The sequence below is a fragment of the Centruroides sculpturatus genome, unplaced genomic scaffold (assembly GCF_000671375.1).
Source record: "Centruroides sculpturatus isolate CEXI.00-Female unplaced genomic scaffold, Cexi_2.0 scaffold668, whole genome shotgun sequence".
Taxonomy (NCBI): domain Eukaryota; kingdom Metazoa; phylum Arthropoda; class Arachnida; order Scorpiones; family Buthidae; genus Centruroides; species Centruroides sculpturatus.
In genome coordinates, this window is record NW_019385523.1 from 328,404 (window position 1) to 344,516 (window position 16,113).

A 16,113-nucleotide genomic window follows, 5' to 3' on the forward strand; every position below is an offset into this window, starting at 1 on the left:
AAATTTTTAAAATAACATTTATAACAAAACTGACAGTTAGTTATAGAGCATGCTGCATGAAAACAAAATTCACATACATGGCTTCTGCACCAAGTTGTACAGTTGAGGTGTATTTACACACCTGTGCAACTTACAGGAAACATTTGTAACATATAAGTAAGTTACATAATAACAGAAAACAAACAATAAAAAAATTGAAAATGCTATTCTTAACATTTAATACATTTAAAATGGTATTAAATATTAAGAATAGCATCTTCAACTTTTTTATTGTTTGTTTTCCATTGTTATGTAACTCGCTTATTAATTTAATTTAATCTTATTTAATTAATTTAATTGCAACAAATTTTGGTTTTCAAATAATATCCTTTTTACAATTTTACAAATTAAAAATGATATAATATATAAAATCATCTAAAGTTAGAATGCTTCAAAAAATAATCTTAAAAAATCATCAATTGTTTACTTCATTAATTATTCATAAATAAATAACTTACAGTACAACATAATGTAACTCAACATTTTAATCATAAAAAAACCAACATTTTAATAATCTATCTAACATATATACAAGGGTAATTCTAAAAGAAAAGAGCGTTTTAATCTGACGAGCTGCACATTTCTCCCACCACCACGTCATGGACCTTCCCATTTTTTTTGCTCCAGTCTAACACTAACAGCGAGCTACAACAAACTTGTTTAATGTTTATAGTGTAACTTTGAAATGTGTGACAAAATTAAAGATCCCACCAAGTCTCAGGTGAGGTTCGCAGTGTAATACACTTTTTGAATGTGAAAAAAGTTTGCCTTGTCGAAATTTACAGACAGATAACAGAGGTATAATATAATGTAATGTATGAAACTTCAGTTTGAAAATGGTGCATCATGTTTAACGGCGGGCGAATGAATATTCATGATGAAGAATGCTCGGGTGACTGAAATTCAACAGCCCAAGGTGACTGAAATTCAACAGGATAGACGTTTCACTATAGATGGACTCAGTTTGTTCTTTCCTGAAATTTCAAGAACAGTTCTTTATGGCATTGTTAGTGATGATTTGGGCTACAGAAAAGTGTGTGCCAGGTCGGTTCCTTGACTTTTGACAGATGAACACAAACAAAACCGGATGGGAGCTGCATTGACTTTTCTCAGTCAGTACAACAAGGATGGCGAGGAGTTTTTGAACCACATTGTTACTGGTGATAAAACCTGGATTTCACATAAAACTCCAGAAACAAAGTGCCAGCAATGGAATGGCATCATTCCAGATCCCCAACAAGACCAAAGAAACCAAAACAAATTATGAGCACCAAAAAGGTTATGGATACAGTGTTTTGGGATCAAAAGGGTGTCCTACTCGTCGACTACATGTCTAGCCATGTATATGCATACATAAATGCAGCAGCCTATTGTCAGACCCTTCACCGACTACATCATGCCATTCAAAACAAATGGCAGGGATTGTTGTCCAGAGGAATTATGCTTCTTCAGGATAATGCACATCTCCATGCTGCTGCATTGACAAAGAACTTGTTTCAGCAGTTTAAGTGGAAAATTTTTGAACATCCTCCTTATAGCCATGACTTGGCTCTGAGTGATTACCATCTTTCCCAAAATTAAAAAATTTTTTGGCCAAGAATCACTATGGAAGTGACAATGAACTGAAAGAGGCCATTAATGACTGGTTCAAGAACTTGGCGGTAATTGAGTGTGCAGAAGACATAGAAAAGCTGGTGATACACTATGACAAATGTTTAAATTTGTATGGCGACTACATAGAAAAACAGCTAAGGTATCACATGTGTTGTAAAATAACTTTTGTTTCATTATCTTAAATAAAAATATCTAGAGAAACAAACATTCTTTATTTTTAGAATGATCTTCATATCAACAACAAAATCTCTCAACTTTATGTTTGTTAGTTTCAATAAATTGATTTAAGCTGTACTTTATAAAATTTGTACAATCTATATTATAATTCTGTTATGTAATTTACTGATTAATTAACAGACATTGAGGTTTTGAATTAACTTACAAAGAAAATCTCTTAGATAGAAATAACTAATTTCTTTCACTCATTGTCACTAGTGCAATATGTGTCATGTACAGGATGTCCAAAAAGTTACTGTGCAGTGAGAAATTTGTAATAGCATTAAAGTTATACAAATGGCATTGCATACAAGACTTGTAAGTTGTACATCCTGTGTTTCCACTTTGCAGTAGATGTCGTTACTGCTTGCTCACAGATGTTCTGGTTTTAGAACAAAAGTTTTTGAAAGACTTCTTTGCTGATTGCAGTCTCTGAACCTCACTCTCCTGCATTGAATTCTGGGACCTATGCAGAACATTTCTGGCATTTGCTATATGAGAAACTGCAATATTGTATGTATGTAAAACTTCACTTCTATTAAAACTTTATCTAAACCTTTTCCATTGCGCAGTAAATTTTGGACACCTTATACTATACATTTGTGCACTATTCAAATTTTAGTATATAAAGTTGAAACTCTAGGAAGGAATCTTTATGTATATATTCAAAAAATCAAAAGAAAACTTAAGTTGCTGGTGGTGAAAGTGATGAAAGATAACACTCTACCAAACATCTTAAAAATTAATGAAACATCAATTCCTAATTAATGCACTTCATTTAAATAAAAAGAGTCACTACATCTTTCTCATTTTCTATTCCAGTAAGTTTCATATATACCCCCAGGCTACAAATATAACCATGTGAAAATATTTCACTTTGATTAAATTTTCTGAAACCCATACTAATGATAAGTTTAACAAAAAGAAGCAAGTCAACTTTGTTTTTTACATCAGAATGGTTTGTTTTGTGAGCTAATTCAACAAGAAGAATCAATAATTAATACTATTAAAATAGCATAAAGCAAGAAGCACTTCTAGGCATACAAAATTTTGTAATGTACTGTACTGTACATCTTACATCATTAACTGTTTCTTACCACTTTCCATTGATAAAAAGCAATAAATTTATAAATAAAATATTAAATTCTAAATACATTTATAGATTTAAAAAAAAAAAAAGTTATTAAACCTTAATAATTTTTCACATTCAGCACAGGTAACAGGTTTATCAAATGAATGTAAAACAAACTGATGATCCGTATGACGAAGAGCTTCCGGAGAAACATTGTCTCTGTAAAATACGATAAAATGCAATTTTATTTATATCTTACAATTATAAATACCATGATTTCCTGCAAATAACCCACAAAAGTTGCTAAAAAAAACCTGCAAACTGTTTCAAAGTTACTTTAAAATACAGATAACCTACAGGTTCTTGCAAGAAATTATACATAAAAAATTTTAGGTTTCTGAAAGTAAAAACTATAACAGTTGAAATTGGATAAAGATTTATTAAGTAACGTCACTTCAATCCGAAAAAATCTTCAAGTAGACTACCTCACAGCCAATTCAGGTTATAAAACTCCTTTTATTGCTTTTTTACAGATGCATTTCAAGCCAGGTTAACTTTCTAGCTCCTCTTCAGTGAAGGACTTTAGAATTACGTATTAAAAAAAACACGAAGCTGCCATAAGACTAAAACATAATAATTCCCCTTGGTTTAACCATATCAAAAATAGCAACTGCCAAATAGATAGAAATAATATTAAAGTCCTACACTATGAAAAAGACATTTATAAACGTAAATTCAAAGAACACATAGAAATAACATTATAAATGGGACTAAAAGTACCGTATAAGTGTAATAGTACAATATAAGTGTGAAACTAAGCCATTGTAACCTATGAAGACTCTTAACGTATTATGAGAGATGTTTTTATTGTTTTGTATATATTTTCTACTCACATTGTTTTTTGTCAATTGTATAATTAAAATTTATTTTGTAGCACTGGAGAGGAGCTAGAAAGTTAACCTGGCTCAAAATGCATCTGTAAAAATGCAATAAAAGAAGTTTTATAACCTGAATTGGCTGTGAGGTAGTCTACCAGAAGTTTTTTTCGAATTGAAGAGACGTTACTTAATAAACATATAAACAGCTACCATTAGAAAATTCAGATTTGGATAAAGATATTAAAAAATGAATATCATAAGTTAAGACATTCTTTTTCATTATACAAATGAAATTTCTTTGTAATGAATTCTAAAATGTCATGTAAATAGCCAAAACAATAACAATATAGATTTATTTAAAATAGTAGTAATAATTATTAACTACATATTTTCAATATAATAAATTTTGAATAAAAATTTGTTACAAAATATTAATAATAATAATATATATAAATATCCAATGTTTAAGTATATATTCATATAAAAAGATTAATGGGAAAGCAGAGTACATTCTGCTTTCCCATAATATCCATTAGTCAGCTATATTATGAATGTTGACAGTAAATTAATAAAAATACTTATTTTAAAAACAGAAGTAAGTAGAAATACTGTGTTTTCTTGATTCTAATGTACCTTTTTTTACATTTTCAGTCTGAAAAACAGGATTGCTCATTAGAACTGGGTACAAATTCAACTTAATACAACCTTGTTCAATCTGCATGACAATTCACTTGTATCATGCATCAGTATATGCATGGTACACGTCCCTCCACTACTATGGTTTTAATTTTAATTTTGTTTTGGAATAATGAGGTGATCTTTTAAACTTTAACAAGCCATGTAAATGATGTACAGCAGATGAGTCTATAAAGCTAAGTTTAAGTAGAAAAGTAATCTGCCATGCTAAAGATACATGTATAGATATTTCAATGTGATATTAAGTATTTGGAAAATTTTATAATGGTGTATACCAACACAACCATTCTATGTTGAAACACTGATTGTAGGTAATTTTGACTGTGGTTTTGTGTTGTTAGTCAGCAGATCCTCAGTACTTGATAATGGAGTCATAAATGAACATATTTAGAAATGTGAATACATGTACCATGAAGCAGTGTGAGCACAATAATAAAACATTTTTCAAAAAAAGTGTTTATTGCTGTTTGAATATATTAACTTCCCATGACTGCAGATTTGGTCATACAGAGTGCACAATACATTCACAACCTAACTGTTTTCGGGTTTTGATGTCTCAAAAATTGGGCGAGTATGGATTCAATGATACATGCAATCGAAAAAACACATACCAAGTCACTGAAAGTAGAATAATTTATAGTTAGTGAATATTTTGTAATTATAGAATTGTGCAAATAATAATACAGTACTATATCACATATACAATTCAACCAAAGCATTAATATTTAAAAAAAATAAACAAAATAAGATAAAACTGACAGATAATACAAATAGCTGTTTTATGTATTTCTGGCACCATATTATTATTGATACTAAAATGCTTACTTCAAAGAACATTAGTATTTATATTTTTCATATTTGTTTTGTATGAACTGTAAGCTGAAATTGTCTGGATCAGGATGAAATTTCTTATTCAATTAAAGATTTGGCTTCCTAAAGCAGGCATTTTAGTATTGATAATAATACAAATTATAATATATAATAAAAGATTTTTCCAAATTTCTAAACACATTACAAATTATTGGGCCAAATTATCAGGCTATAATATGGCTATATAATTATTTAATACTAAATACTAATTATTACAATTATAATACATTAAAGTTAATTAATTATAATTATTAAATCTAGCATAAGATGACAGCATAACTGCCTATCTCTAAGACAAATTACAAATTATTTAGTATTTAATTAATTACTTAGCTGTATTATAGCCTGATAAGTGAGCAATTTGTTTGGCTTTGACTATGAAGAAATTGTTCCTCTGTGTAGACAGGGACAATAAGTTATTTTTCTACACAACATTTTTGTTATAATTTTAATATTGAAAAATGAATTGTAAAGGATAAATAAAACAGTCACTTTTATTTCTCTTATTAATCAAAGCCAAATGATTGCAGATTACAAGGGATTGCAGATTACAATGCCTCTTATTAAAAATCAAAGCCAAATGATTGCAGATTACAAGGGACTATATTAATGCTACTAATTACTAATTAAACATGAAGTAATTTGGCCTAGAGGTAGAGGCATTTCTTTATAAATTTAATAATTATATGTTTTTATATTGATAAATTTATTAATTATTCTGGCAATAGTTTGGCATTAATCTAAGAATTTGNTCCTCTTTTTAGGCTCCATAATATTATCAGTTTCTTTTTTAAATAAAAAGTTCAGAAAACACTTACAAAAATTCAGAAAACAGAAATCAACTAGCCCACAAAAAATTATTTAAATGCAAGGCCTGGATGAAATTCAAAATTTGATATTAAAACATTAACAAATATCTGATGGGACAGTTAAACTTTCACCTTTCATAAATAAACCCCGATGCAAAACTTAACAAGTGCCTGTCCAACAGTCTCGCAAATACTATAAAAAATTATTTATCAAAAAGGTAAACAAAAAGCTGGAATTAAAAAGAAGAGTTTCAAAATTTGGAGGAATATTATAGTATCCGATCGGTATTGGCTTGAGCGTCGATGTTGATGTCTCCCGTGCTCTGAAAGGTTTCGAATTGTTACCTGAAGACAAGGGAAAATCAATTAGTATTCGTTATTTTCCATCGCTTCTTTTTATGTTTGTTCAGTAAAGTGTTCGTTGTCTGATCATAAAAATCTTTTGTGAAAGTGTTCGTTATCCAATTTGTTCACTATCCAAACTGTTCATTAACCGATCAACCACTGTACATTAATAATGAAATTACTGAGTTTTCACTGTATCAGTTTATATTGATAAATTTATTAATTATTCTGGCAATAGTTTGGCATTAATCTAAGAATTTGGTTTAAAGATGTTTATATTTGTATATATACATCATGATGGGGTAAAGTGATACCAGTGAAGGCTAATATGAGACGAGCATAAGTTCACATTTGTCATTTTTGACGATGTCACAGGATTGCAAAAACATACAAGGGCGATCAGACAGATGCAGATGCAAAAAATCACATTGTGTGGCATGAACAGGCTGCTGGATCATCTGTGATAATTTTGTGATGCTGCACAACTGTTTCGCACTTAGAGATACACTTGAAACCTATGATCGTCAGATGAGCATAATAGACAACAGATGTGGTGGTAACATTGTTTCAAGGAAATACTGTCGATGTTGTTCCTGCCAAAGGGAGTACAGTACCTGCATATTTTTTTTAAAAAATGGACATTGATATAAGTAAAATGATCATACAAATTAGTGAGAAGCCAGAATTGATAGAAACTTCATTTGAACTTTATAAAATACAGAAATAAGAAAAAGAAAGGCCTGATATGTTCAAAAGGGGATATGCAATATTGCCTATGTCTTTTTTTGTTTTTAAATACTTCTGTATGTAATAAAAAAAAACAGTGCACCGCAATCTACGAGATCCATGTCGACATATATGCATCCAAAATAAAGCTGACTAGCAACATGCTCAAAAAATAGTGCTCATCTGATCATCGACTTTGCCACCATGAGTTTTCATGTCTGTGAATTGAAAAAAATAAAGTCTGTGCGTTCTCTCACTCATCTGACTTTAGCCTAAGTGCCATAGTGGGTGTAACAGGCTGTGGGTGATTAAGTCACCCAGAGTGGGTGCTATCAGTAACCAGTATGGTTACATCTAAATTAATAGTTCCGGAAGCAAAGATCAAATGGATGATTGGGTAGCATAACTGGTAACATGTCTGCACAAGTGAGAGTTGCAGGTTTGAGTCCCATTTTGAGCCAATTTTGTTCTTCCAGACCTTTAAATTAATTATTAAATATTAATTTAAATATAATTTTAAAATTTATTAAGAGATGGCACCTAACACCTACTTCTAGGAAAAATTACTTCACATTAAATTAGTAATTAGTAGCATTAATATAGCCTGATGTAATCTGGTAAATGTTTGGTTTTAATCTAAGAATCGAGTTTATAGTTGTTTATATTTGTAAATAATAAATCAGTTTGTTAGTTTTTTGACAATTCAATATTGTTATTAACTGAATGAAGTTATTAAGCAAACAAATATATTAATTGAAAAAAATGCATACATAAATACATATGCCTTCTTAACAAAAATCAATTGAGATGTGCTTTATTATAGCTAATAAAATTGAACCAAAATAAAATATTTTTGTGCACGAAAAGCACTATTAATTTAATTTAATTACACTTATTTTAAAGCTCCAATAAAGCACATCTTGGTTAATTTACATTAATACTTATCCTGCAAGTTAAAAATGCAATATATTTATAATTAAACAACAAATTTAAATATGTTCTTATAAATTAAGTTTACAATATTTAAAAAATAAAATCATGTAAAAAATATATAGAATAAATACTTATAAACATACAGAGCTTTCTGTATTGCTTCAATCCATTTATGCTTCATTTCTTCAATTTTAGCATACATAGTGTAAGCTGTCTTATTCTGTCTATGAACTAAATACCAATAGTGACTCCACTGAAAAATAAATTCATTGTTACTAAAATTATAATTATACAATGTTATATAATTAAAAAAAATATATAAATTAACTTAAAAATTTCATAGGAATGAAACAATTAAAAATGTAAAACAATGCAATAAAAAAAAATCAATAAACATAAAAAAATGTAAAAGTGATCATGTAAAAATCACAAATGAGAGTAGAAGGCAATGCAATTTTAAAAACAGAAAAAACAAAATAATATACAAGGACAGTTCAACTTCTGTCAAGGATTTCAGTACTTGGTAATGAAACCATGTATGTTACATAGTCTCAATTCATGTTTTTTCTCTAGGTACTCCCCTCTACACATTCACACATCCTCCTATTGTTTTGGCAATGATGATTCCTTGCAGAATAAAAGTATTTGACTGGTGTCGAAGCCACTCCATGACAAACTCTCTGACTTCTTTATATAAATCATTTAATTAGCCAAATTCTAGCCCGATCATTCAGGCAATCACTGGTTGTTTCTATATATACTCACCGGGCTTTAAAATGTTTATTATATATGACTTCAGAGAGTTCTTTGTGCATTGACTCTTGTTTTCCAAGTCTTCATTTAAAGGGATAAACAGGTAAAAATTGAAAAGTGACATATCCAGGCTGTATGCCAAGTGATCTTGAATTTTTAACCTCCATCATGTGCTGAGTCATGGTGAACACTAGGTCAAATGCTTCTATTCTGCAGCTATACCATCATTGATGAAATGATGGAAAAAGTGTCAATGTGTAGAAGAATACCTATAAAAACTGTACTATGTAATATACACAATTCTATCACCATTATTAAAATTCCAAACAGAAGTAGAACCATCTTTGTCTATTAGAAATTAATTATCATTATATTATAAATAATTTAAAAATTGAATAAAGAATAATCAAAAGAAAATTCTGAAACTTAAAATAATGCAAAACAAATTAGTAAAAAAAAAGTCTTTAAAAACAGGAAGATAATGTATTGGAATGTATATTGTAAGTTCTTTGAGACATCAAAAGTCATTAGACCTAAAATATTTCACTTTTTTGAGATTTTGGAGTTTTTGAGTATTTTACTTGATTTCTTTCTTTTGAGTGTACTCTTTTGTTTTTCTATGAAAAGTTTGCTTCTACTCAAACATTTCATGTCAGTGAGTGAGTCAGTCAAATCAAATAGCCTTGCTTAGTCAATCAATGAAACCAATGTAGTCTTATTATATAGGGTGTCCTAATAGAATTGCTGAATTTCATTGTGGATTTACACATTGTTTATTGAACAGATGTGGATATGTTTATTTCAGCCCCTTTCAATGCTAAGTCATTTTTGTGTGTGGAAGACAGTGCCCACCAAATGTTTCCATGGCTGCAGATATGTACTCTTTTCACAAAACTGCCAAATAATTCCACCAAAAACATGTTCTCCATCTTGAAGTCAGGAATTGTTCATTGAATGTTGGCATATATGTCAGACTAGCAGATGAGCCCGGCATTGCCCAGGCAAAAAACAACAACAAAGATTAAGATTATTAGATTATTTCGTACTTCTAATCCTTCTATTCTAGCAGCAGCGATGTCATTCTGTGGTATTAATAATAAATTCCTATTACAAATAAAAATAATAATATACTGAATTTCTCATGGTGTACCCTACTAAAATGCAGTCAAAAATGCAAAAAACTGCATCAAATAATAATATACTGAATTTATTGTTAATTTAAATAATAGCTAGAAGTGTCCCTAGTGGCCATTTTTGGCATACAGTGAAAGAAAGAAAGAAAGAATACAGTTTTTCAGCTTTATATATATATAGATTTGACAAACCCCCACAGAAAAAGTTGCAGGGTGTCAAATCACACAACCTTGATGGTCAGCATTTTGTGATATGACATAAATGGATATCATATTCAAAAAAGTATAGCCCAATCACTAACAATCAACAACATTTTCAAAGTTGCTGACCACATGAAATGCTAATGCTGTGCAATTTACATACAGCACTGTTAATGGGACATCCTGTATTAAATATTAGCCTAATCAATAAAAAAATTAAATGATAATTTTCTCATCATCCCTACTGAATTACAAAAATTACCAAATTACTGATATATTTTAAAAGATGGACTATAGAAATATATATTTATTTCTATATATTATACATAACAATTATATATTTAATTTGCAATCTAGAAATTTATGAAATAAAACATTTTTAATTACCTTATCTTTACTTGCTGATTTTGTATTTGTAACATCTTCTATTTTGTAATCATTAAGCACTAAAGCTTCTTTGTAGCTATACTGTTCACCCTATATTAATATAAATAACAATTTTAAAATGTTTTTTAAACAATTCATTCATATTATTATAAAAATTAAACATTTATAATATTTGAATTTTTTAAAAATACAAATGTTAAAATATTATCAAATTTTCCTTACATTAAAATTACATTATTACTGAGGGAGAAATATATAAATGCATATGCTTACTGTATATATATTATTATATATTTTATGTAAGTCAATACTGAATGCATCATAAACATAATTTTTAAAGAGATAAAATTGCAATTTACAAAAGAAAAATTAAATTAAAACCATAATATAAATGATATAAAATTTTAATTAATTATACACATCTATTGGAAAATCCTAACAATAAAACAAAGTTATTTTAGAAAATGGTATTATATGGGGTGATTCAAGTCACAGAATTTTAAAAAATTAATAACTCACAAACTATTTATAGTAATTTGATGCAGTATTCACAGAAATGCTTAGAAAGAAGCGTGATTTGTTTAGGTGTAATAAAAATTTTAGTACCAAAATAGTTACATTTCTTGCCATAGATGGCACAATAGGAAACTGAAAGCATTTGTAATTTGTTAAAATAAGAATAAAAAAATAAAAATATTCATAGTGTAAGCTCTAATAAGAACTATAGAAATTATGTAATCTTATCAAGCACCATCTACAGCAAGAAATGTAACTATTTTGGTACTAAAATTTTTATTACATCTAAACAAATCCCACTTCTTTCTAAGCATTTCTGTGAATACTGCATCAAATTACTGTAAATAGTTTGTGTGTTATTAACTTTTTAAAATTTCTGTGACTTTTGAATCACCCTGTACTTAATATAATAAATTCATCAATACAATTTTGATTCTACTGACTTACTGATGTCTAAAATGACAATAGAAATTAGCAGAGATTTCACAAAAGATTACGTAGAAATTAATATTTACTTAATAAAAAGTTGCTAATTTTTAAGTATTTTCTGGGTTAGGCTCTATCTTCAGAATCCAAAAACACTGACCAGAATTTTTTATTCTTTATCTGCCAAATTAAACTTGACATTTCCCTGCTGACTACAGCAAAAACTATACATTAGAAAGCCATGAAAGTTTGGGAATGCCATAAGGAGATGATGGGAATTTTTTCTAGAGCAAAAAAATTAGTTCCAAAAATCACCACCAGAGGGCATATTATAGCTTTATACAGAACATAACAATAAGCTACACAAGTTATCTATCTAATGTGAACAAAACATGATGGGCACCATTGTCTGCTATCAACTGAAAGCATAAAACAACATGTTCAATAGTTGCACACAGTGTGTGCCTTGGAATGTAATGCATATGGCATACTATGCTGTCTTTAATTATTTAAGGTCTGGCAGAGATGTGATGGGACCATGGTAGACAAAGCCTTTGAGAATGACCCAGAGTCAAATATTGCATAGTTTCAAGTCTGGAGATCTTACAGGCCAACATACCACTCATTATTTCAGCTTGAAAAGTGCTCTCTAGCAGTGGTATAGCATGGGTGTCAGCCGCCCAGGGCGGAGGAAAATTTCGCCGCCCCCTTATTTAGGTATCTCAATTTAAAAGACTAAAATTCAGTTTTGTCACAGAATAAGTAATAAAAAATTCCGTGCTCATTTCAATCGGTCCGAATCGTAGGTGCGACAAAAATATGAAATGAAATGAAATGGTTCAAATTTTTACAAGATATTATTATTATTTATTGTGAAATTTTGTCGCCCCCTAAAAAGTGCCACCTGGGGCGGGATGCCCTGCCGTCCCCACTACGCTACGCCACTGCTCTCTAATAGTCTAGTAGTGATTTTTAAAACTAATATTTTTTGCTCTAGAAAAAATTCCTATCATTTCATTGAGATTCCCAAACTTTCATGACTTTCTGATTAATAGCTTTTGCTGTAGCCAGCTGGTAAATGCCAAGTTTAATTTGGGACACCCTGTATATACATGGACTGAGTCAAAACAAGATGGAAATAAGTTGGGAGAAAATAATATGGGTCACTGTAAGCAAAAAACTTTATATGAACATGGATATTATTCTTAGTAATTTCAGAGTTTGAAAACTGCTCACACACAGCAATAATAATGAATAATACATGTTACATTCACAACAAATGCTCAGAAATCAAACCTTGAAGCTCAATAAACTTTAAAATCAAATCAGTTGAACTTCATATTGCTTTGGCTTGCATACCTATCACCATCAGTATGTCCAACATCTGCTTCTGGGAGATATGATGGTAAAACTCAAATGTCAGTGGATACACAGTCATAGCTGTGTAACTCAGATGAAGAAACAACACCGGTTGTAAAGCATATCATGGTTTAGCATTCTTCTAAACATTTATTATGAATGTAACATGTATCATTCATTATTATCGTTATATGTGAGCAACTTTCAAACAACTCTATCTCATAAACTAATGAGAATAATACCCACATTCATATAGTTTTTTGCTTTGCAATGACTTGTTTCTTGTCTCCCAATTCATTTTCTCCTCCTCCTGACTCTTCCTAAATATAAAGGAAAAGATTAAACACTAAACTAGTTTAATAAGGTCATTCATCATCAAATTAATAAAAGAAAAGATGTATTTACAATAGTTAAAATATGATAACATAAAGTGAAAACAATTTAGTAAAGTTCATTAAATTAACAAAAATAAAGTTATTTTCACAATGAAAATTCATATCTTAAAATCTAAAGACTATAAAGTAATATTCACTAATATAACATTACATATTGAGAGATGGAAATCATTGAGAATTAAGAAATTCAGTAGAAGTGGTTTCTTGATTAAGCATAACTGAACTGGTTTTGAGAATATATTTATATAATAAGATGACAACAACTGTAGTATGAATGGAATTATGAAATGAACTTACTCTGTGTGATTCATCTAACAAAAAGACATTTATAAAAAGAAATCACAACCCCAGATAAAAAAAATAAATAGCCAAATTATTTTAAAATCAGCTGAATATGCTACAAAAATTGAACTAAAAAATATCATAGTCTAATAATGAATGCTATAATGGCATCTCAAAACTTTTGGAAAGCCATAACTTGATACTTCTTTTTATTTAAATTTAATTAAATTAACTTTAAAAATGCAGTATTTATATATTTATGTAGATTGTTATTGTGTGATATCTACAGATTGGTGCAGTAGACCTCATGCTACACTCTTGGATGCTGTTTTCCTATTCTTTTTTGGGCAATATGCACACTTTTCTCCGGATACAGATGTTGACCGTGGAGGATCTGGTTTCTTTCTCAACACTTCCAGGATTTTCATACAGATATCCTCAGAAAAAGTAATGTATCTTCTTACAAGAAGCATTTTCATTTTCGTTTGTAGACTTACATTTAAGATATTTCACGTCAGATTCTTTATAAATAATTGTTTAATATTCATATCTCGTATCGTTTAAATAAAGAAAAGCTGGTTCTAGATAATAAATTTCTTGAAATAAATCAATACTTCCTGTGAAGAACGTCTTGTAGAAATATCCACAACCTTTTGAATAATTTCTTCCTCGTACAATCCCTTGATAAATAAAATATTTGTTGAGATCTCGGAGGGATTTTTTCAAAATACGGCCATATTTGTATATTTCAACTAAACTGTTCGATGATGTTAATGTTTCGTCTATATATAAAAGAATATCAAAATATTCTCTAAAGGCATGAAATTTTAGAGTAAGTAAGTTCTTAATATTGGAGTAAAACGAGCTTTCAAAATTTTTTGAAATCTTGACAATTTTATAATTTTTCAATAAATTTAGACTTTGAAGATTTGAAGTTCCTATAATGGACATTCTGATAATAAGGCTAAGAAAACTAATATTTCATGTCTTTGGAGAATATTTTGATATTCTTTTATATATAGACGAAATATTAACATCATCAAACAGTTTAGTTGAAATATACAGATATGGCCGTATTTTGAAAAAATCCCTCCGAGATCTCAACGAACATTTTATTTATCAAGGGATTGTACGAGGAAGAAATTATTCAAAAGTTAGTGGATATTTCTACAAGACGTTCTTCACAGGAAGTATTGATTTATTTCAAGAAATTTATTACCTAGAACCAGCTTTTCTTTATTTAAACGATACGAGATATGAATATCAAACAATTATTTATAAAGAATCTGACGTGAAATATCTTAGATATCCTCACTCACATTGTCTGCAAAGAAGAAGAATACATTTTCTTCTTCAAACTCATCAAGCCTTTTCAGAAATATTTCATCATGTTTTATGATAGTACATATATACAATATCAATTTGCAATTAAAATTGTACTGTACCACTTTGAATTTGAAAAAATACACACAGTATTACTTGCAGGTGAGCACCATGCTAACTTGTCCAATATAACTGAAACAAAGGTGGCACTAAAAGCATTAGCAATGACTATTATTTCTGATTCTAGTAGCTTGTTGAAGCAGATACTCAGGTAGAAGGTAGAAGAGAGATTGGCCACAAAACTTTCAATAAACCCAAGTTACATGCATTTTAAAAAGAAAGATAAGCACAGCACTCACCCTCAACTAATGGTGGGTTAAAAAAATTAATTAGTATCAGATTTCAATCTTTTAAAATTTGCTTTTATCAATCTAATAGTAAAATTTCTGAAACAGGAAATTCCATGGATAAAAATTCTCATGTTTTGATGAATAATAATAAATTTGTGATGTAATTATGCATTGTTAGAAGTTTTTAATAAAAATCAATTATTTTACTTAATTTTTTAAACAAAAACACAAATTTATTTAAACAGTAGTTATCTACAGTTTAACTAAATAATTAAGCTCTTAACATACAAAATTTAATTAAGTTAAATAATAAACTTAAAATTTTTCAAAAACTTTTTTACTTATTAACATTATTTTGTTCACTGATACATGGCACAATTAAAATTAAAATTAGTGCAATTAATTTACTAGAAGATTGCAATATTATAATACATGCACTGTGCAATTTTAGAAATATATTTGATTTTATATTACATTACCCCAAGCAGTTTGTCCACCATCTACATCAGGCATGCAAAATAGAAAAATATGATTTGTAAGTCAATATAGAAACTTTTAAAGCATAAGATTAACATAGAAAATTATTTTCTACTTATAAGATATTAAAAGTAAATGAAAAAATATCAACAATAGAATATTAACTAAAACTTTTTGCTAGCAAATGAATTATTTAATATATAATTGCTGTCAACATTTAAAAACCCAAACACAATGAGACATGTTCAAATTTAGCTTTTCAAAAAAAACTTTGATTTTTAATAATTTATTTCATATATAATAAATTATTTAA

The 16,113-nt window shown here is 28.9% G+C and overlaps 1 protein-coding gene across 6 annotated transcripts in view; it reads right to left on the bottom strand.

The window, feature by feature from the left end:
- The window catches only part of LOC111639799 (guanine nucleotide exchange factor VAV2-like), a 155,144-nt gene that overhangs the window by 50,718 nt on the left and 88,313 nt on the right, over window positions 1-16,113 (bottom strand). For 4 of the 6 annotated variants that reach the window (XM_023385748.1, XM_023385745.1, XM_023385746.1 and 1 more), the window contains 4 exons: window positions 15,803-15,823; window positions 10,673-10,762; window positions 8,342-8,451; window positions 3,059-3,160 (listed from right to left, as the gene is read on the bottom strand). In XM_023385748.1, coding sequence (XP_023241516.1) covers window positions 3,059-3,160; window positions 8,342-8,451; window positions 10,673-10,762; window positions 15,803-15,823 — 323 coding nt within the window. The remainder of the gene's footprint in view (window positions 1-3,058; window positions 3,161-8,341; window positions 8,452-10,672; window positions 10,763-15,802; window positions 15,824-16,113) is intronic. The other 2 variants (XM_023385749.1, XM_023385747.1) reach the window with 1 other exon arrangement.